The sequence below is a fragment of the Artemia sp. Qi Xiang Cuo genome, chromosome 21, assembly GCF_049724085.1.
Source record: "Artemia sp. Qi Xiang Cuo chromosome 21, ASM4972408v1, whole genome shotgun sequence".
Classification (NCBI taxonomy): Eukaryota; Metazoa; Arthropoda; class Branchiopoda; order Anostraca; family Artemiidae; genus Artemia; species Artemia sp. Qi Xiang Cuo.
In genome coordinates, this window is record NC_142814.1 from 19686478 (window position 1) to 19710394 (window position 23917).

General features: G+C 34.6%; 1 protein-coding gene across 1 annotated transcript in view; it reads right to left on the minus strand.

The window, feature by feature from the left end:
- Nucleotides 1–23917, minus strand: part of Gnf1 (germ line transcription factor 1) — an 86398-nt gene that overhangs the window by 38656 nt on the left and 23825 nt on the right. The window contains exons 4-9 of the mRNA XM_089107158.1: nucleotides 22110–22781; nucleotides 15271–15450; nucleotides 11049–11306; nucleotides 6629–6809; nucleotides 3008–3223; nucleotides 1049–1278 (exon numbers count right to left, since the gene is read on the minus strand). Coding sequence (XP_088963284.1) covers nucleotides 1049–1278; nucleotides 3008–3223; nucleotides 6629–6809; nucleotides 11049–11306; nucleotides 15271–15450; nucleotides 22110–22781 — 1737 coding nt within the window. The remainder of the gene's footprint in view (nucleotides 1–1048; nucleotides 1279–3007; nucleotides 3224–6628; nucleotides 6810–11048; nucleotides 11307–15270; nucleotides 15451–22109; nucleotides 22782–23917) is intronic.

The window sequence follows — 23917 nt, forward strand, 5'->3', positions numbered from 1 at the left end:
ATGGTCGGCTTCGTCAACCATAAGTAGGCTTCCTTAGAAAACCTTAATTAATGGTATGCAAGAAGAGGTACAAGGAGTTCCCCAAAACATATGCTGTCTGTAGCCTATTACAAATCAAAATGTCAATGCCAGAAACAGCAATTTTTTCAGAATGCAATGGAGTTGATAAAGGACTTCAAAATTAGATTGAGTCGTTTCGAAGCATTCCTGAATCGTTGACGGTCTTTAGGAAAAATTTGTCCCTTTTACAGTCCAGTTTGACTAAGTTCATTATTTCAAGGACTCAAAGACTATTTTTGTAATCAAAAATATAAAGTGACACCAGAAATTTTTAGCCATTTTCCTCAACAGATGATTGGTAGGTTCAAATCAAAATAGGCGGTGAATCTTCATTTCTAAAAAAATTCTCATAGGCTTGATAAAAAAAATCTAATAAAAAAAAGTCCAAGTCTTGATAAAATTTGTTATATAAAATGGATATATTTACTTTATACAATTTGTCAATGTCCGTAACTCCAAGCCAATTGCTAGATCTGAAAAAAATGACAAGTATCTGAGGCGAGAATTTCGCCAGACTATTTTACAAACAGTAAGTTTCGTGATGGTCAAAAGAAAGTATAGGTTTTTATTTTCTTTTGGAAACCAGACACCTGATACCAAGCGAACATTCTCATTACAGATTACGTTTAGTCAATATATTCCACTAAAATGTAACAATTTTTTTCATGTAGTTTAGTGAGCATAGCCTGTGAGTATACTTTGTCTTATGGCTGGGGTACCATGTTAAAACTTTCAAGAAGGTTTTTTCCCTTTTTTCGGGGAGAGGGGGGGGGAGAAGGGGAAATGTAGGTTTTTTTTTGGGGGGGGGAGGTAAGTTGTTGTTTTTTGGGGGGTGGGAGTGAAATATTTTCCCCTGGTCCTCAGAAAAGAATATAAGCTACAGTTTTGTCTTTTTAGTTTTTTACCTTCTCTAGTTTTAAATGTTTTATATATAGAGGCTATAGAGACGGTTCGTAGAAAATAGTAACCAAAATAAATTGTCATTTACCCTAATCTGTTCAATCCTTGGTCTTGGCATTCTCAGATCGAAGCAATAGCCAACAAGACTCCGAATTTTTGGATGAGATCTGTCGTTACAAATACAGATGATAGGAATACGACTTGATTTGATTAACTGAATTAATTCTTGTATACCTCCTCTGTCTTCATTACCGGCCATTCCGTCAACTTCGTCCATAATAAGTAAATGATTCGCAGATGGCTTTTGATCTTTTTCACCTTGAAAAATTAATTTAGTATCAATCAATCAATCAATCAATTTATTTAAAAGAAACACAGAAAAAATTACAGAACTTTACACCCCCACAAAGGCTCTTTGGCCTGTGAGAATGGGAGAATAAATATAATATTAAATAATAGCACTAAAATCAAACAGAAGGACAAGAAAAAAAAAAAAAAAAAAACTAAACAACACCAAAAACTACCATGCCAATCAAAATAAATGAAATTTAGACCGAAGTTTAGACCGAAGAGATAAAATCAAAAGTGCACACAATTTCTTGAGTTTGTAGGCCTAACTTTATTACTTATTGAAAAAAAGAAACAAAATGTAGATAAAAGAGTACAAAGCAGGAAATAAAGAAAAAAGAAGGGCAAAAAATAAAAACAAACAACAAACAGAAATTAGAAAATCCTCTGAATTATACTTAGATAAAAACCAACTGAATATTGAAAACAAGAAGGCCGAAAGTAAAAAAACAAAAGAATGAAGGAGAAGAGAAATATAAAAAAATATCCTTAAAATCACTAAAAAAACACCTATAGATTATAGTTGCAGAAAAATGAAACTGAAAAAGCTTAATAGACTCAAAGCTTGCCAAAAAACTATGTAAGACTTTGCAAGAAAATGACCGGACGCGACGCCTTCGGGAGTAATGCAACAGCACATGATTAGGATATATAAACATGTGAATAATGATTCCAAGAATAAAACAAAAACTAAAAACAGTTTAATATATTTCTAAATCCCTAAAAAACCTTTTATTTCCTGCTACCAGGGAAAGAAATTTTTTTTAGACTAAAAATGAAAACTTTGGACGGTTTTAGCAAAACGTGTTTCAGAATAGTTAGGAATTGTCATGACGGCCCCAAGCTTTCAGTTTTTGTCAAAAAAATTTCAATATTTCTTTAGACATTATAGAGTTCAGTTAATATATTTACGACCTGTCATATACAAAAGTTGTCTTAGAATATCCAATGAACATTATGAATTATTCAACATAAATAATGTAATTTTCAAGGTTCTAGACATTGCGTTTGCGTAAACTGCAGAATTGAAATACATTTCGTTCATCACCGTCATGTAAATCAGGGACCATGAGCCCATTATCGACTTTGATAATGATCTGGAATCGCATTACCCTTCCTTAAAATGTTAATAAAAGCAATGGCAATAAAATGTTAATTAACATTAAAATGTTAATAAAGCTATGATAAAGCTATTTTGAGCACCATTCTCCCCATTTTCAGAAACACGAAGACATGGATAAATAAACCTTTACAATTACTTAATTAATAACAGACAAAAATTAACAATTACACCCTTAACAATCTAACAGCCAATAATACATTAAAATTCTTCACCGAAATTTTATTTAAGGAATCATCCGGTATCATCATCGTTTCTAGTTGTACCCTTAGAATATTTCATAATGGGGCGTTTTAATCCAAGGAAACTTTAAAAACTTTTGATTGGTCAGCATCATATTTTAAAGATTATCGTACAATCAGAAAGTGATAAAAAAGAAGAAAAAGTGATAAAAAATAAGAAAAAAAGGAAAACTGTCGCTTTGCGTCATGTAACCAAATTCAGAAAAAACGACTTTATAAACAATTCTGCTCCAATAATCTGGTATGCCCAAAATACTTTATTCGGAGTTACAATGTTAAAGACGAAAACGGTTAAGCATAATCTGCATGACAGGTATCTTGCAGCAAACGCACTTACCACGAGCGAAGCCAGCAAGAGATTTAGTTGTTAAAAGTTCCGATACTTCTTCCTTTAAAAGTCTCTTGGATCTTGTATCAGAGGCGTTCATTTCAACTACATCAAAGCCTAGGTCTTTGGCCACTACGTGTGCTGTCGTAGTTTTTCCAATTCCCGGCGGGCCAGATATTAAGGCAGCGTTGTAGAATCCTCCGTCATCATCTTTTGCCCAAAGAGCTGAAAAGAAATATTTTCACTTTACTATCGAATAATTATACAGGTACAGGGTAACAGTTCGATTAGAAATCAAGACTCACAGGGAAGAGATAGGAGTTGTATCCTATTGCCTGAAACTAACTCAATTTCATCATCAAACAACCCTTTCCACGACTCTTCCCTTTTAAAGAACAATGACAGACACATATGGAGGAATCATTTCCGTTATGGAGGGGAACAGGGGATAAGAGAAAGCGAAAAAACAGCCAAACAAAAATATTAGAAGTGACAGGCAATATCATAGATTTCATGCAGTTCTCATCCCTTACTCTTTACTCAAAAAGTTTTACTTTTGTCCCAACTCTTTAAGAGCGACTCCTGAAACACTAGGACCAATGTAAATTCTCCTGATTAACGAAAGCAAATAACATATTTTTTTTAATGTACTTTAATCGTTTCCAAACACACGGGTATAAATCAGTTTAATGTATCAAACAATTTGGGTGGACTTTGGTCCGTTGAAAACAAGAAGATATTTCCTGTGTCATAGAAGCAGCAAAAAGATTATTAAAAGATTATTTAAACTGCAAAAGATTATTAAAACTTTCTACTTGCTTCGTGCTAGCCTTGCTTCTAGTCTAAACTTTTCAAAATACTTCTATTTCTTCTCTTATACCCAAACTTCTACTTCTTCTACTATGCTTCTCTGACAAAAGGCCTTGATTAGTAGCTTTTTGTCTTATGCATTCACACCATAGCTATCAAGTCTTAAAAATTTAGGTGGAAATTTGTCATTTTTTAATGAAAATACAAAACAAACGCAATTAAATTACCCCCGAAGATATTTTTAAAATCAAGGGGAGAGGAACCGAAACCCGGGGGAGGGTATAAGAGTTTAAGTTAAGTACTTTTTAAGAAATATGAGAGCTGTTGGTGTTTCACCATGTTTCTTTTCTTTTTCAGATAAATGACCTGTTTCCGTTTCCATTATTATATTTGCCTAGATTTGCCTACAGTATAGTTTTCAATGATAAGTTAAAGTCTCGTTGCTAGGCTATAGTGGTTTTGCAATAAGTAAGCTTTCAAGCTAAATTCCATTTTTGTCTTCCTGATCTGGGCAATTGAAAGATAATATTATGCGAAAAACCCAATGGATTTGCACTCTAATTTATTGGATTGGTCCGTGCCATTCTGCCCCCTCCCCCCCCCCAGCACAAGTCTTCCTTTTATGAATCTAGTCATTTTGGAGTTAGTTCGCTTATAGACTTCGGAGTCTATGTTTCTATTTTAATATTGTGAGTTTTGTCTGATTTGACATTGGAAAATATACGTGAGTTATTTTCTACAACTGTTAAGAGATTTTCCACCGAACCCTGGCGGGGTAGGAAAAGAGCTTTCGAGAAGCACCGTCATTACAATTTCGACAGGTGGGTCCGTTTACCCTCCAAAGAGATAGCTAGAGATATTAGTGGTGGTGTATACCGTAGTATACCTGGGTATATTATGGTATACCCAGGTATACCGTAACAGGGTATTACCAGGTATACCTGGAACAGGGTATACCGTTATAGGATATTAACATACCTTACGTTTACATTACGGTAGTTGGGGCCACGAGGCTTTCCACGGCAATAAGAGCAATCTGCAGATTTAATCACCAAGCTCTTTAATTCTCTAACAGGAAGAGTCAGCTAAAGCTTTGCAGTTCTCGGATGAGTTCAAAATCCATCTTTCTAATCAAAATATGACTAAAAACAGGAACAATGTTATATATAAGGGAGGATGTATAGATAAAAGGAGGGTGTATATAAAGTACTGTGTATAAAGAGTTAAATGTACAGTAAGATTGTTCAAAATCAATTCATCATAAGTTTGACTTAAAAAAAAGTTTTGCAACTTAAATGGATATTTTTTGCCACCATTGATTCAGTTTGTTATAGAAGCTAGTAAAAAAAAGGTAAGGTAAGATTAAAAATAATACAATAAATTAATACAATTAAAATAATATTATAAATTTAATAAGAATAATAAAATAACAGAAGAACTCATAAAATAATTTAATTCAATAAGAGATTTAAAAGATTAATAAAAGATTTAACAATTTAACAAAAGATAATAAAATAATACAATTATGAAATAACGGATACAACTTTTAAGCAAAAAAAAAAAAAACAAAAAAAAAAAAAAAAAAAAAAAAAAAAACAAACAAACATAAAATAAAAATGAAAAGCTAACACTTTAATATATGTCTTCTTTAATATATGTCTATTTACCCAAGCTATTCTAGTCTTACTCTTTCAAGGCCTTCCTTTCTCTTCTTTATCTTCTTTCCCTAGTCATTTAGTAAACACGAACTATTTGATCTGAGGAATTTTTCTGACATGTATTATAATTACTGAGCCTCAAGGCCGTATCCAGGGGGGGGGTGGGGGTTTACCAGGTTTGAACCCTTCCGGCAATTTTTATCCAACTCGTGAAAAAGTAACAGAAATGCATGAAAACGATTTTTTATGCATTTTAGAATGGTGTTTTGTACCCCCCCCCCAAACAAATATCCTCGATACACCCCTGCTAAGCCCCTTTATACAACATAATTTAGAGCCTTCTTTTTAGAGGGGAGGGGTTATATAGCTAAATAAAATTACAAGATATTTACATTTACTAGAGGAAAACTCCATTTGACAAAGCGAATGCCGCAATCCTTTTATACAAAATTTTTCTCGTCACTTTATTCTAACACTTCATTTAATTGATTGATGAATTAATCAATTTCAAACAAATTTCATTTGATAATTTCAACATGAAGTGCCAATAAATCACAGCGAATTTAGTTTATTTTCTCTTGTAAGGGGGGGGGGGTAGATCCGAGAGGAGTCTGGAAAGAATACAATCAAACTACGAGTAAATACAAAAAACCGGCAAGATCCCTCCGTCAAAGCTAGCTAAACTTCTAAACTCTAATTAACAGCTTAAACTTAGAAGTAACAGTTGGTAATTTCTTTTTATATATATACATATATATATACATATATATATATATATATATATATATATATATATATATATATATATATATATATATATATATATATATATATATATATATATATATATATATATATATAGTTTAAGCTAATTAACAGCTTAAACTTAGAAGTAACAGTTGGTAATTTCTTTTTCAAATATACATATATATATATATATATATATATATATATATATATATATATATATATATATATATATATATATATATATATATATATATATATATATATATATATTCACATGTCCTATTGAAGGCAAGAAGCGTATCAGTATCCCTACAATGATACTGTTTTTTTTTTCACTCGAACATAAGATAAAAAATATTATTGCATAAAGCAAAATATGTATAGTATATAAATATATAATTTTGTCACTCACCGGGACGTGCTGGTTTGGCACCTGGAGCATGATATTTATGCCAATTTCGAAGCCATTTTATGAGCTTATTCAGACAGCTCTTGTCACCTTGTTGACCAACTACTTGCTTGATGGTTGTCGGACGATACTTGTCAACCCATTGATATGACGCATTTTCAGACGACTTACCTTCTTTTGAATCCTAGAAACAGAAAGTGAACAAATCGTTGAGCATAAAACCTGTTTTTGATTTACTCCTACGGGTTACTGGATATACGAGACCTTTATCATGATTGCGGCGTCAGCCGCAAGCCGTAAGTGAAGCCTCTCGAAAATGGAGTCGGATCAGACTAAAAACTGCACCATTGGAATCACCATTACCGAAAATCACATATAGAAGAATGACACTCCCTTCTTTTTCTTCTGAAAAAAAAAAAACCGGCACTTGGAGTCTAAAAGAGTATTCTTTAGTCTTCAATGAAAATTTTTCGCTGGCTTATTTGTTTTCCATCTTCTTCATTCTTATCACAGTTACAACTAACCAAACTGAAGCCGGTTTTCCATACTAACCAAACTGAAGGGTCAAGACATCCATACTAAACTACATTATACCACCTATTCAATAAATGAATAGTCTCTCAGAATGATGTTCTTTCTTCATTCCTGGCAGCTTGATATTAAGTGACTCTTACTTGTACTTGCTGCAGGACAAGACGCGGACGCCTCACCTGGCATATAGAAGACTACGTATGATTGATTCACATTTGTCACGATCTTGTGCCAATTCTTCAGAGAACCGGAGCAAGAATCTCTCCCACTCTCTGCCAAACTTTCGAAGTTCACTAATGGTGTTGAGGTCCTTTGAGAGTTGCCCATATTCTTCAACTGACCGCCAGGACGTCACAGCCAATCTGGCAAAGAAGCAGCTAGAAGCACTTGCTTGATGATGCTGTTATTGGGCCTTCTTAGGACATGACTAACCAATATTAAGTGACTCAATCGTGTGTGGCTTGTTTTTAGTCTTGAGAAAGTGTTTCTTGTTCTGTTTGCTAACTTTGCAATACTATTACAGCTTAAGATGAGGTATTGTAAAGGAGACGATCCCCCATATAAAGCAACAAGGAAAATCACTTTTCGCATGGAAATCACTGATGTGTGTCTTTTTTTTTTTTGCTTCGTCGCCAGTCACAGACAAAGCCCTATGATAGGTGTTCCAAGACATACAAAATAAATATGAGATACAATCCTATGGAATACATCTTGGCTTAGCAACAGACGTAGATATTTCCATGCGTTTGATGTCTGTCTCCCATTAATGAATAAGTGGGCAAAATAAGTATGAGCGAATCAAACCCAAATTACGTTCTGATACGTTTAATTCGTTTTGAATATGTTTTGTGACAACGCCGGCTATACATCAGACTCGACAAAAAAAAAGTAAAAAATACTTCAAAACAAAATGAGAGTACAAAAAAAGAAAAGATAATAAAGAACTTGCAAAGACAGTGAATAACAAGGTTGTACAATCTATTCGAATATTTTGGCTATATGTCCAACAACCGTCATCATCGGAACACAAAAAAAAACAAATAAAAATAAAACAAACTTACTCAAAAAATCACATCGATCAAACAATTTTTTAACTAAAATAATGAAATAAATTTCCTTAAAAGAGCCCAGGCTTCCTCACCTTACGTAGGTTCAGCCAAGCGTGAAAAAACAAAAGATTGATTCATTCAAGCAGCTAAGCAAGCAATTGAAATCAGCTACGCAAGTTGAAGGGGGGAGGGGGCTTTTCAAAAATAATATATTTCAACTTGTTCTTATTATCTTTACATTATTTATTTGTTTTACCAGTTTTGTCGAACTTTGATCTCCAAAGACAGGATATCCTCCCAAAATACATTCCTGTGAACGTAGTTGATCCATACATTTTACAACCATTACTATACACACCCTATTGCATCCCTTTACGGAAATCCTTAAAAAATAGGATTACTTCAATTCGTTTCGTTTTGCCAGCTGTTTATTCTCTTTCAAACAGTTCGTGGTAACGAACTGTGTAGTAAGAGCGACTCGTCTCAATAGTAGCCAAAACTCTAAAAAACAGAATTTTGATACCAATAGATACATAAAAAATCGCATTTGTATGCTGATTTTAAATATGTAAGTTTCATCAAGTTTAGTCTTACCAATCAAAAGTTACGAGCCTGAGAAAATTGCCTTATTTTCGAAAAAAGGGAAGACATCCCCTAAAAGTCCTAGAATCTTAATGAAAATCACACCATCAGATTCAGCGTATCAGAGAACCCTACTGTAGAGGTTTTAAGCTGCTATCTGCAAAATTGTGGAATTTTGTATTTTTTGCCAGAAGAAAAATCATGGATGCGTATTTATTTGTTTTTTTTCACCAGGGGTGATTGTACCGACCCAGTGGTCCTAGAATGTTGCAACAGGGCTCATTCAAATGGAAATTAAAATTTATAGACCCTTTTTTAATTAATTTTTTTTTTTTAAATATCACTTTTTACAAAAAATAACTCCCAAAACTCGTAGCTTTAGGCTCATTAGATATTATAATGTCATTGAAACAGAGTCAATCATACAATAATAAATGTAAAAGAACAGTGATACAGTTTATAAGCACTGGTCCTCATAAAAGAGTAGTTTTTTCTTTTTATGCCTATGTGTATTCTCTTTTTATGCGTATACCTGTTTTTTTTTTTGTCTTTTTATGCCTATGTGTTTTTCTTTTATGCACATATGAGGCTCTTCGACTATTTCAGACCAAAACGAACCAGAATTGGCAAAAAGGTAGAATTCGCTTGAAAAGAAAGAATTATCCAAATAAACAACCAAGAGTCACTTATGTAAGTTTCAGAATATAACTAAGATAAGCCTCAAAATGTACAATGCAAATCCAAAGTGTAAAAAAGCCAGGAGTAAGATAGGCCACAGAACACAGTTCACATTAGACTGTCTAACTGCACATTACCAAGAGTGAATTGAGCTCCTGCATCAGAGGCATGGTATTCGCTCCTTTGTAACCACAACAGCATTGGATCGCGTATGGCAGGGGAGTCTTCTTTGTAATCCAATGGAATTGAAGATCGGCTATTTGAAGTGCTTGCTGACTTTCTTTGTGTACGTTCATTATGTCTTGTCCTTGACGGTTTCATTTCAAAAGAACCTCAAGTGCTGTCAGATGTAACCCAACGAAGCATTATTGGGCCTACTTTTTTCTTACGTTCATAAACAACCCTGTGGAAAATAACTTACCACTTTGCTGATAAAAGGACAAGTTTGCAATGTTGAGGACGAAGGTCTCTGCAAATCCTATAAAGAGCTTCAGGCTGATTATGAAAAAACTGAGGCGTGGCCGGATGCGTTGCTCGCTAGTTTCGATGCATTAAAAACGGGAGAGCTGTTTTATTTCAAATGCACGGAATCTGAACACTCACCACGTTTTCATATTTGGTATAAAGGAGAGGCAATAACACGAATAGATATACTTTGCCTTCATGGGGTTCATTTCTTCTGGGCATATCTCGCGTGGGCTCCTAATACGTAAGCGCAGATGACGTATATAGGTAAACAACGTAATATACGTAATACGTAAGCGCGGTGGGCTCCTAAGAGTCATCCTAAGAAGCAAAATTCTCCTCACTGACAAATGTTTTGAAACTATTCCACAACGTACATCAGACCATATCATTGAATGTTTCTTGCCCTCTCTTTGCCAATGCTCCAACTAACCAAATCACTCCTCTTCAACGTGTCCAAAATCGAGCCGTTCAAGCAGCAACTTCTACCACCTTTGATGCCAAACCCCCGCAGTAGATCCAGGATCGTATCAACGTGGTATTTATGTAAGTGTTTTACAAATACATGCATTGCCACCATCAAAGGAGCTTTCATAGGTCGTTCCAGAAAGAGTAAAGCCTTTGCAAATCGACCCTCTGGTGTGGGATATCCTTGTGCAGGATAGATCCCACCAGGAGTACTTTAAAACCAGGATAGATCCCACCAGGAGTACTTTAAAACCAGGATAGATCCCACCAGGAGTACTTGAAAACAAGTTTTGCCCGAGGATCCGTCACCATGGGGAATACTGTTTGAGCAAACGTAGTCCCCAAAAATTTTCCTCTCGAGGCGTTTAAGAAAAGGTATAACAATACTGTACCTAAGAAATAAAAAGTGAGGTTATTACCAGAACTAGCAGTACGTCATCATTTGTGATGAAGCTATAAAGCCTGTAAAAAACTATCCTTAATAGCAGTAAACAGATTCACGAAACGTTTTTCGGCGTCAATTATGTTGTGCAAATTAACGGTTTTTGAGCTATCGTAGCCAAAAGCTTTTTCATGGAAAGTCCCAATCCATATTTTCTGAAAGTCAAAAGAGAAAATATTCTCTCTAAAAAAAGTGAACAACAACTTACACCTATAGATTTTATATCTTCAGCTTTTTGAGCAGTCTTTTTCTTTTCCTCAGCTTTGCCTTTTTCTGATATAGGGCTAACTTTCGGTTTCTCAGTCTTCTTCATCTTATTTGAGATTGGAGATTCTTCTGCCGATTCTTCTTTTTTCTTCCTCTTCGGAGTTTTTACAGGCGGAGGAGCACCGGAAGAGCCTGGGCGTGTCTTGATCATTTCCAATAAATCATCTTCATTTATAACTTTAATACCTTGATTTTTAGCCTGTAAAAAGAATATTAACAAATATATATATATATATATATATATATATATATATATATATATATATATATATATATATATATATATATATATATATATATATATATATATATATATATATATATATATATATATATATATATATATATATATATATATTTTAACGTCAATTCGTTTGTTGCTAAGAATTGTAGACAACACAATTCTGTTCGTCGAGATTCATGGAAAAGGGGGGTGCCAATTCATGAAAAATTTATGAGGAGAGGGGAGTGGTAAGGATTTTCTTTAACGAAGTTACAAAAAAAAAAATTCAAAATATAGCGGGGATTCTTTTTTCGACTTTTTCAATCAAATATCAAAAAAACGTCTTCCAAAATCTAAAAAAGAGACGAGAAAAAAAAATCCACGAATTGAAGGGGGGCCATTCCCCTCTCTTAATTGGCGCCCTTGTCATAGAAGCACTAGTTTTAGCATGCGATAAAAAAAGATCATAAAGTACACTAGTAATGCGGTTTTGAGAAGGGCAACAGTCGAAGCAACCTTCTTCGAACCCTCCAATAATACAGATCGAAAATCCTTCCATGACTCTGATTTCAAAGAGGCTTGACAAGTCCACCATTCGTAAATTAAGCATTTTCAAGGACCACATTGCAAAAAAAAAACAAAAAAAAACATCGGATTTGCAATCAACAAACTCATCTCATACATAGAACTGGATGATTTTTGAGGATTAGCAATTAGTAATGCCGTACCAACCTCATAATAATCCCTGAGTGATTTTATATCAAAGAAGTACAGTAAATGATGCCGTTCTTTGAAAAATGCAGGATGGGGTGGTCGGAGGAGCGGAGGGCCCAACATGCTCACCCTGGGCTCTAAAATTAGACAGCCTGAAAAAATTCTTAAATGACATATTTTCAACAAGGTGTAATATGTCCAACTTTATATTAATCGTATCTATGAATTCTCAGCCGTACATTGGATATTGGCATAATCAGGGGCCCTAGCCTCTGGGCAGAGCTTGGAGGGGAGAGAGGCGACCGGGTCAGAAACCCCAGACGCTACAGCTGGGGGGCATCCTGACTGAAGGATTGTCCACCTTGATCAAACTTTTCACTTTGATTCAGCTTTCATTGCTTATATTGAAATCCGGGGGGGGGGGGGAGCTGTCATTAATTTTGCCCCGGGTAACACCAACCCTAGGAACAGCTTTACCTCTGGGATTACAGAAATAGAACTATCCCTGGAGGCATATTTCTAAATCTTTTGACAGTTCTGAGGAAAACTGCTATGTTTAAACTTTGATCCGTGACAATTTCGGGCTGCGGGGAAGCCTAAGGTCATACGGAGGGTCCCCTCTCATTGATTTTAAATGACTGAGTCCTCCCCAGGTCTCCCTAATCATCATTTATAAAACACAAAGGCCTTCAAAAACAAAATATATGGGAGGTATCCCTTTTTACTAAGTTAACGTTGTTCTAAGCAGGTACTGAGATTCCCAAAATGATAACACACTTCAAATTTTCTAAGTTCCTTTTTAAAGAGAGTGGGAGGGGTTTTGGACTTCTTCAAACGTAAAAAGGGGGAAGAAGAAATACTCTGAGTTAGTTAAGTATTACCATACTTTCATTCTAAGTGCTGAAAATGGGCTTCATTCAACGTTTTGCCCTGTCAAAAATGCTCACAGGCTCCACAGTAGCCAACCTTAAACGTTCTAAAGACCAGAGCGTCATTTGTTTTTTAGTGAAAACAATTTGTATTTGAACAGTGGCTTTTTAATTTGTTATAATATTAACAACAACAAAACAAAAAATAATCAAGTTTTACACATGAGCGCTACTGGAAATACCAGTAGAGCTACCGCACCTCCTCGCCCTCTCAAACCCTCAAAACGTCTTGAGTGTCATTTGTGTTTTACTGAAAGCACTGCGTATTTTGGACATGTAATAAAAACGATGAAAAAAATACAATAACAATCGAGATTACAGGAAAGAACCTATGAAAGCAGATTAATTCTTTAATGTACAGGGTGCGGCATAAGTAATGACCCTTTTTTAAAAGTGGAGCACAATTTAGGCCTTTTTGATTATCCTTTTTTTCTGGAACATAAATGCGTTGCCACTGGTTAATATATTAAATAAAATATACTAAAAAAATTAAGAAAAAGCGTGTACTGTATAACTATGTTCAAAGTAGAATCAAATCATGTTTAAGGAAAAAATATATTAAATTGCAAAAGATACTTGAAGATATAAAGATAAGAGCGATTTGAGATATTCAAAATGTTTACCTTTAAGTTCCATACAGTTCTAAACTCCGCCATTACCTTTTTACCACATTTCAATGGTAATTCCACGAAATTTACCCCTATTACATTCTCTAGCTCTGCAATTGTTTCCGGCTTAATATTGTGAACCAGATCCTGATTGTAAACCTGAATATATCCCACCCACAACCATCTGGCTTTCTATGCACTCTCCCTCGTATTTTTTACTATTTAATATTTTAGTTCAATACTTTGAGAAAAAGAAATCAAGATATTGGTAAAACAGACTAAATTTTAATTCAAATATACCCTCTTTCTATTGATTTGCTGCACTATTTTGAATCAATACGCTAAATCATTAGTCCGTTGTCATATTTTGTATTCAGCGGGGCATTGTTTTGTTTGTACACCATTTATTCAGCAGTTACCTAACACGTCTAAGCCCTCACTAATAACGCAAATAAGCAGTGGTACAGGCAAAACTCCAGAGAAGAATTGTAGATGCAACTGCTACTAGAAGGGGCATGTTTGCATCATTTGTATGAGTAGCATCTGAGGTGTTACACCTGAGGTGTATGTAACACCTGAGGCGTTACTCATTAAACTCTACATTTTCCAATGCAAGTTTATTTGAAAAACTTTAACTTTGGGGTATTTTCGCTTTCATAGCTGTGCTATCTTAATCTATACTAGCAGAGACGAGCTACGTCAGCAGATCAGACTCTGTAGCTGATAGCGCCTGCGTTGTATTTACCACAAGAAAAGTTTTCTTGAATCTAGCGCTGCATAGCACCTTACTCTTTGGAAGACGTCACTTAAGCAAGGATCCAAAAGACTTCAATCCAGAATATTTCTATTAAAATATGCCCCATTTGCAGCGGATTTACTGCGTCGTTAGGTTCTTCACTCAAAATTTATTTTAGTTTTAAATTTTTAGAGCTACCCAACGATTTTGCAAAAAGCTACGACTTCAATCAAAACAAAAACATGTAAGATATACGAAGAGCAAAACAGACAATTAAAAGATTTTAGCAACAAATAAGGAGTATTATACAGACAAGCAATATCACACAGATACCAGAGTAAGGGCACATTTAGGATGAATTAGAAGCAACACATCAAAAAATAAAAATAATAGTTGAACAAAAATGAAAAAACTTTAGAAATGAATCTGAAAGAAGAAAGAATTGGAAGAAGCTTCGATTACAAAAGAAGCTAAAACGTTATCTAATCTGCACTTTCTTGAGGTGTGGGCAAACAAATATATATATATATATATATATATATATATATATATATATATATATATATATATATATATATATATATATATATATATATATATATATATATATATATATATATATATATATATATATATATATATACATATATATATATATATATATATATATATATATATATATATATATATATATATATATATATATATATATATATATATATATATATATATATATATATATATATATATTGTAAATTTCTTTGTCAAAATCTGTGGCTTGTTTCAGCTCTGAGTTTATTTGAGTTTCATGTATGGCAGCGTTACGTGGCACACAGATTGCGTATTTTATTTATCACATGTATTTTCTTTACTCTATAAAAATTCAAAACAAAATTAAATTAGCAACAAGATTGACTAATAGAGGGTCGTTTATTCAATATATAAAGTAATACCTTTTCCAATTTGGCTGGACCGGCCCCTTCACCTGCAACAATAAAGCTTGTTTTACCGCTAACTGAGTGCGTAGCTTTTCCGCCATATTTCTTAACAAGTTCTTCAGCTTGGTCACGTTCTAAAGAATCTAGCACACCTGTTATGACAAAAGTTAATCCAGCTAAGCAGCCTTCAGCCCCCTGGAATAAATATATATTAAACTTATTTGTATAAAAGGAGAAATAAGAGGAGGAACGCTCTTATCTAATATTGTTCTCAAGGACCCCATTACTTGCTTGAAAAATAAGTTCTCAACAAAAATTGAAGACCGATATTAAAACTTAAATGATCAAAAATTACAGCGAGTTCAGGACTCGAACTAAAAAAGAAGAAGAACAGAAATTACCATAAAAAGAACTGTCAGACCCTTTTAAAACCCTTTGAAGGCGGAAGTGTCATTACACTTTATTGAAAATTAAATAGATTCCTTAATTTGAAAGCTTTATCGATCCAGTGGATTTTCTATGCTTTTGGATATGAATGGTTTTTTCAAGGAGTATTCACAAAAATTAGGGTCATTACAACATAATAAAGCCTTTGATGCAAACTGTGGTGGAAATCGGAGGCCATTTGCAGAGTAGGTAGGCTAGAAAAATGTGTGTTTTATCATATTATAATTCTAGCCATATTTTTGCAAATAGTAATTTTAAAACACTTCAAAACAAAAATTTTGGTAGCAATTCAACACCATTATTGAATAATACGAGCTACGAGATATGAGGTGTGGCTCTAGTAAAACGAGACTGAGGCTGTTTAAGAAGAACTACGCAGCTGAGTGATGTGTATACTGAGTGTGTTTGCTTTAGGATAGATATATTACAATATTAGCCTTAGAAATGTTATCAAAACGACAAAACCGTGGGTTGGATGCTTTCTCCAAGATTAAAAAAGCTCTCTTCTGGGGTAAAAGCTATCTGAAAAGCTACATTTTCTCGAGCTCCAAAAGTTACAACTCTAATTACTGAAAACAATCAACAACATTTGGAAAGTTTGAGAGGATGCAATTGGAAAGTATTTCAACATGAGGCATATCAAAGTTTTCCACTAATAGTCCAGTCACCCTCCATGAGTTATAAGAGCCAAACTTCACAAAGAGCTAAAAAGCTAGAACAAGCAAACCAAATTTCAGGGATGATAATTGTTTTCTCTGGAATTCATAGGGTTGTGTATCTTAACTGAGTTTCTAAAGGTCTTATTGAAAATTGGTTACTGAAAAAGCAACAAACCCGCTCGAACAGCATTGTCTGTCAAGACATCTCTCGCCAAGAATATTCCAGTGTCTCAGAATTTATTCGTATTTTTCGTGGGTCATATAAAAATGAATGAAGAGAAAAATAATATCGTTTTACTTTTAAATCATCCATCTTATTCGCCTGATCTAGAACCACGGGAATTTTATCCAGTTCTCAAGGTCTTACATGGATTAAGAGGAACAGGATTTGAGCCAATCATGGCTGTGAAAGAGAAATCAGTCGGCGCCATGCATGAGCTTACAGAGGATAAATTCTAACCTTGTTTTGACCAATGGAAAATTCACATGCATCAGTGTAGAGAATGAAGAGAGGCGTGTATTGAAGGGAATAATAGGCAAAAGTAAAATTAAAAACAAAGGGCTACAACGTCTGCCTCATTATTTTACAGGTAACCGACTCGGCCCTTAAGCCTCTCTATAGGCCCTGAAATTAAAAAAAAAATAGCAGGTTTGTAATCGGATTCCGACAGATTTAAAATGTCCCCTTTTCTACTAAAATGGGTCTATGAAGCCTCTGTTTCGAAATAGGCACCCTTGGCCCTGGAAACACAGGCATCATGTTGCCTCCAGGTGAATTTTCTTGATTCTTGGGCTGTTCCGAGTAAAAAGGCTACCTTGAAATTTTAATCCTAATCCAAGTGGGTCTATGCAGAACAAAGAGTTCGGAGAAAAGACAATTCGTTGGCCTAAATCGGTTTCATTGCTTGAAACGGACACTTAAAGTTCGGAATTTGCGATCAAATTACCCCCCTCCCTTAACAATCTACGGCCAACCATTCTACATGATGAATCGAGGAGAAAAAAGAAAAGCGATCCAAAAATCAATAACACATTTTCTTTACTAAGTGTATCATTCATAATCTAGCCAATGAAAGGCAAGTTGTATGTGATAAAAAGGAATATCTAAACACCAACGTTGCCATTACACTAAAATGGAGCCCACTATATTACCGGCAAAGAGTACCACCAAAAAATAAAAAGTAGTATCTTAAAAAAGAAAAAAAAAATCTCGTGTGTTGCACTTTGTACATTACTCACATTGCCGATGCCTGTAGCAGTATGCTTAATAAGAAAATACTGTCCAATAGCTTTTGATATACCAGAATATTTTTCCCATCTTGAAAACTAAATAAAATGCTTTCAGCACGATTTTTTAGGTTTCCTTAGGGGCTCTTTAGCCTTAGTTTGAGGGAGGAATTCCCCCTTGCATGCAGTAGAAAAGAACCATGACGAATTTCTACGATAGGCAGAACATCGATGTCGTTTACAAAAAAATGCCCCATAGAAATAGAAAAGACATGCTGCCATCTATTATTTACCGACGAGGGGATTTTGAGTTAGCTATTGAAAGTATTGGCCATTTTTTCAGAAATGCATAATGCACATCTAAATTCTCTCGTAGAACACAACCTAGGCCTAAAGGTCCACACGCTATGTACCCTGAGAGCAGGTACGGTAAAATTCATAGCATCAGTTTTGCCCTTCAGACAGGAAGTGCAATGGGGGGCTGGGAGCCAGCCATCCTGTGCTCTCGCACACCCTTCCTGATTACCTTCCCCAGATTTCTCCAGGTACCCATTTAGAGCTGGGCCGACTCTGGCTAAGCTTACAGAGTCACACCACTGACCCGCGTCCCAACCCAAATAACTGGCCTCGCCAGGGATTGAACCCGTGCCCCTTCCCCAGAGCCACTTCATATAGGTCGTAGAAACTTCAAAGGGGGCTCATTCGACTGGAATTTGAAAGTTTTAGTTGCTTTTTAAGAGTTAAAAGTAATCAGGGGCTCCCAGATCCCTTCCCAAGTCCTTTATAGCTTCCCTCTCCCTAAAGACATCCGAGCAAAAATTTTGAGATATTAATTTTGTTCCATTTAGTCTGAAGGTCAAATAATTATGCCTCCGGGGGTGACATGACCCTCCAAAGCCCCTGGAACAAGGCCTGTAAGTTATACAAGTTGTCCATCGTTTACATATAGGGTTTATTTTTGGGAAAGGAGGGAACGTTTTATCCTGAGTCTCCAAAAAGGCTTAGGGTATTAAGTTGAAGTTTACAGGAAATTTTGAGAGGGGTGTTTAATAGAACCAAAACAAAACACACCATATGTATACTGGTTGTCAAAATGGCGTATCAGTAATTCTTAGGCACGGGTGAGGGTATTAAGATAAAACCTTCAGGGCATGTTGAAGTGATTAGAGGGCAACCAACCCTCCTCGCCCGTTTAAATGTTCCCTCCCTTAGCACAGATAAAAATTTGAAATAGACATTTTATTCAAAATAGTCAAAAAGCCCAATAACTATGCCTCTGGGTATGACATGACCCCCCACAGCACAAGGCAAGGGTTGTAAATTATGCAATTTGATAATTGTTTACACACAATTTATCATTGGGAAAGGAGGGCATGTTAGATCCTGGGTGGCCCCAAAAGACTAAGGGCATTGAAGTCAAAACTTATGGGAATGTTCAGGGGTTGTTGAGCTAAATCAAAAGACGCTATGTGCATCTGGGTTAGCAGAAGGGCGTACCTGTAATGTCTTAAGAACTACTAAGGGTGTGACTTGAAATTTTCCGGTCTAATACAACTACTACTTCTGTGACTGCAACTAAGACTACTTGCAAATGCGCCTATCTGCAACTTCGACTATTTGCGACTGATTGCGACTATGACTACTTGCAACTGCGATTACGACAACTTGCGACAGAGACTTTTCGCGCCTACAACGGCAACTGCGCCTAAAGTTACTTGCGACTGCGATAGGGACTACTTACGACTGCGGCTGCAACTACTTCCAACTGTTAATTCTTGCGACTACTTGTGACTGCGTCTTTAACTACTTACGTCTGCGACTGCAACTACTTGCGACTGTGACTTCTAGCGAATGCGACTAATTATGACTGCTACTAGTACTTCTACTGCTACCACAACTACTACTATTGAACGAAACCAAGAGTTTCAGTGCAATTAGGGTGTCGACAGGGCATATCTCTAATCTCTCAGGAATGACTAAGGTTATTAAATTGAATATTTCAGGGAAGGGGGATGTTAAACCAAAACAAAATAACTTTATGTATATCCAGGTGTTCAAAAGGATGTATATGCAATATATCAGTAACTGCAAAGGAACTCATACTGCAATATATCAGGAACACCAAATATATTTGAACATTTTCTGATAATTATAGCATTGAAAAATAAAAAAATACTGTTTAATACAATCTTGAATCTTGAATTGCTGAGATTTCAAGGAATTAATATCATTATATATTAAACATTCAGTTTATTTTCATTAGTTTTTTCTATTTATCTTGATTATTATTATGGTGAATTATTTTTCTTTTCGTCTATAGTTCAAAATACCTATAGTTTTCAATAAAATGCTAATATTACAACAGGCTTTAGAACTTTTACGGTTAGGGGAGGAGAGGGGGAGGGGGGGGGGTAGTAGCTACACTCCTGATTGTAGCAATGATTGCTTGTTTTATGTTTAACTTGGGTATTCGTTTTAATTCTTACTCGTTTCAGGGATTATTTATTCATCTATATCAATATATGTTATCTTTATGCCCAATATGATTATTCATTTTAATTTCTGTTGATGTTGCGTTTCATTTTTTCTTTGACAGTAATTTCTGGTTGTTTTGAGCTTGAATTATTATGGAACTTATTTCTTCTGGTCTTAAGTTCTTATATGACACTTAACCTTTTTTTGAAAGTTCTTTTTCGGAAGGGTTCTTTTAGAAGTGTCCCAAAGAACGCTAAAAATAAGTTATTCAGTTTATTGTTTTAGAAACAATACTTCGGCTTCTCCAAATTCTAAATTTTTTATTTATTTACGAATTTGGAAATAATTAATTCTTTTGATGCTTTAGGAACAATTAAAAAAAAAAAAAAAAAAAAAAAAATCAAAGCAAGTATACAGAAAAAAAGAAAGGATTAAGTATGTTTTAAGCTAGAATTATAAGCCTCTAAAAATGCATTCATGTCCAGCCATTTATTGATGGGAGTTTCGTTCCCAGGTGGCAGCCTTACTATCAAGGTCAGTGTAGCATTCCCAGAAAATTTGCTACAATGCACTACCCCAACTCAACAGTCATTTTTGTTGTTAGGTATTCTAACATATTGTTATTTAATAAAAATAGGTATAACCCTTGGCTTGAACATCGTCGGGTCTATAAAAATTCACAACAGTCAAAATCATAAGCAAAAAACTTCTTATTTGCGTTAGACAAAGAACAAGGAATTGCCAAAGCATAACAGCACGATTTGAAGAATTTTCTCCCAGAAAAAATTGTCATTCCCATTTTCAATTTCATGAAGGAGTTATTATCTAACCTATTCCAAGCGACTGTCAGAAACATATTACAAATATCCTAGTACTTCATGGAAAACACATTTCATGTGTATATACTTTCTATGTTCAAATCGAAAGCTTTTGAAAATAATGCATACTCGCAAATAAGAGGGAGGAGGGATTCGGTTCTAGGCGTATTCCCCCCCCCTCCCGTGGAAAATCCCCATGGAAAATTGAGCAGTCAAAGTGGAAGTATTACAAATAAAAATAAATGAAGAAAAGAAGGGATTTTGAAATATTCTACCTATATTCAAATTTTAGGCAGAAAAAATCGTGCAGAATATCCTATAGCGTTTATTTTACCTTTTTATTTTTCTTAATTCTTTGATTTGAAAATATTAAATTAGCAGCCAATGTAAAAGGGTTGCCTATGAGGAAAGTGCACAGATATAACAGACTAGGACCAAGAAGTACGATTAGTCACTTCCCGTGGATTTATAGTACATGATGCCAGTTCATCCCTTGCGATAAAGAATGCGTCCATTCTTCAGAGGAAGTTTCAGCGAGGGGGGGGGATTTTCGAGGGACTTAACCAGACATCGGGGAATTCAGCTCCCTACGAACAACTAAAGAACTTCCCTCCCCTACAATCTCGAGAAATACTTAGAAATTTGGATTTACACTCGTAAATATGCACTTAAAAGTATAGAAAAGGATTTTGAAATACAAAACATGTAAAAAAGAAAAGAAAAAGTGGAAACTAATTTCTGAATCTTTCCAATAGAACAGCTTCTTTTGAGATGAAAAAGAAATAAATAAAAATAAATAAGTATCTGAATAATTTGACCTCAATTTGGCATATAGGAAATAGAATAAGCAACAGCTAATCAAACGTATTTTTCTCCTTATCGAGACTGGAGAAAAATATAATTCACAATTAAATCTTAAGACAATAAATCTTTGTAGAAAAAAAATGACATATTGATTTTGATCACAACAATTTATTCTTCTTTTTTTTTAAGCAAAAACAAAAGGAAACGAAATATGAATAAACCTAAAACGAGTATCTAAAACTCAAAATTGTTAGTTTTTAGTTAGCAGAATGAACTTTGCTGAAAGCTCCAGCAACCACATACTCCTCTGTGACAGATTTCAAGCATTGATTAAAAAAAAGTATTTAGTGGTTTATGGCCTGTACTAATTGCAACTGAAAAGTAATATATATCCCTAATTTTTTATAAGTCTTAAAATGAATACCTCTGGTATTTCTTTACTTCCAAGATTTTTAGGTCCTTCTCTTGCCAAGTACTGCTGATAATTAAACGATTTTCTTTTCTGTTCTCCTTCTAAACCACTTTCTTGTTCCTTTTGTTCTTCACGATGGGGCTCGAGTTTAGGTTCAGCTTTAACCTTCCTTTCTGCTGGCGTCACTTCAAGTTCATAGGTTTTGCCTTTCTTTTTTGAAGTAGGAGACTCCTTCTTTTTTTTATCTTTCGCCTTTTCAGTCTTCTTCACTGTAGTAATGTCAAAAGGATCTTCTTCGTCTGATTCTACTTTGATTCTCCGAACTTTATGCTTTTCTTTGTCCTTCTTTTCCTCTTTATCTTTCATTTCCTTTTCTTTGCTACCTGACCTTCGTTTTTCTTGCTTACTGCTTTTGGCCAAATTCTTTGAACTTCCTTCGTCTTCCGTTTTCTTACTACTATGCTTCCCATCTGCAGCTTCATCAGATTTCCTCTTCTTTGAAGATTTAATTGGGCTCTCTTCATCAGACAATTCCGAGTCTTTTTTTCTTTTTTGCTTGCCAGGGCTGGCATGTTTTTCCTTGTTTATATATTTAGGGTTCGAATCTCCTTCTTTCATTCTTTGAGACAACTTCGAGGCAGGTGGTATTTTGAGTTCTTCAATTTTATGAACCGAATCTCCGTCCTAAAAAGAAAGAAAAAAACAATGATTAAAGTGAAATCAGGCAAAAGACATCATTGCACGGCTTTTGCTGCATTTTGAAATTTTATTATCAGAGCAACTGATAAGCTCACTCTTAACTTTACTTATTTAAAAATATATACATACATATTAATATAAATATATACATAACTTTACTTATTTACAAATATATATATATATATATATATATATATATATATATATATATATATATATATATATATATATATATATATATATATATATATATATATATATATATATATATATATATATATATATATATATATATATATATATATATATATATATATATATATATATATATATATATATATATATATATATATATATATATATATATATATAGGTACATATATAAGTTTGAAAATTAATGTTAAGAAGACTAAGTCACTAAGGCTAGGAATAAGTGATGATGAAAAGGTGACGGTGGGTAATGAAAACATTGATCAGGTGGTCAGCTTCACTTACCTTGGTAGTATTATTAGTAAAGATGGTGGGAGCAGTGAAGATGTTAAAAGTAGAATAGCCAAGGCTTTTTTTCACAGTTAAGAGTGGGTCGAGAAAAAAAAGAAACAAGCCTACGAACCAAGATATGAGTCTTGAGACCCGCGATGATGACAACGGTCAAATAAGACCCTGAAGGATGTGTACTTCAAGAAGCGAGTAAAGGTTTGTCAGAGGTTGACCAGGAGAATTGCTAAAGGAAAGTTATGGATATCCGGCCGACTGACTGTATTTCAAAAAATAGGTTGTACAAAAATGTGGTTCAATACCGCTCTCTAGGGCTATAATGAAAGAAAGGTTGAGGTGGCTAGGGCACGTTGTGCGGGTGAAGGATGATAGATTACCGAAGATTGTTCTTTTCGGCCAACCGTCTAGGGCTAAACGGAAAGCAGGTCGTCCTCTTCTGGGGTGAGAGGACGTCATAAAGAAAGATTTAAGGAAATGGGAACTTCGTGGGAGGGTGTACAAAGGGGGCTTTGAATAAATTGGGATGGAGGAGGAGCGTGCGTCGCTGTGTTGGCCTCAGGCACCTTGGTGCTGCGGTGAGTTGTTAGTAGTAGTAGTAGTATATATATAAATATATATATATA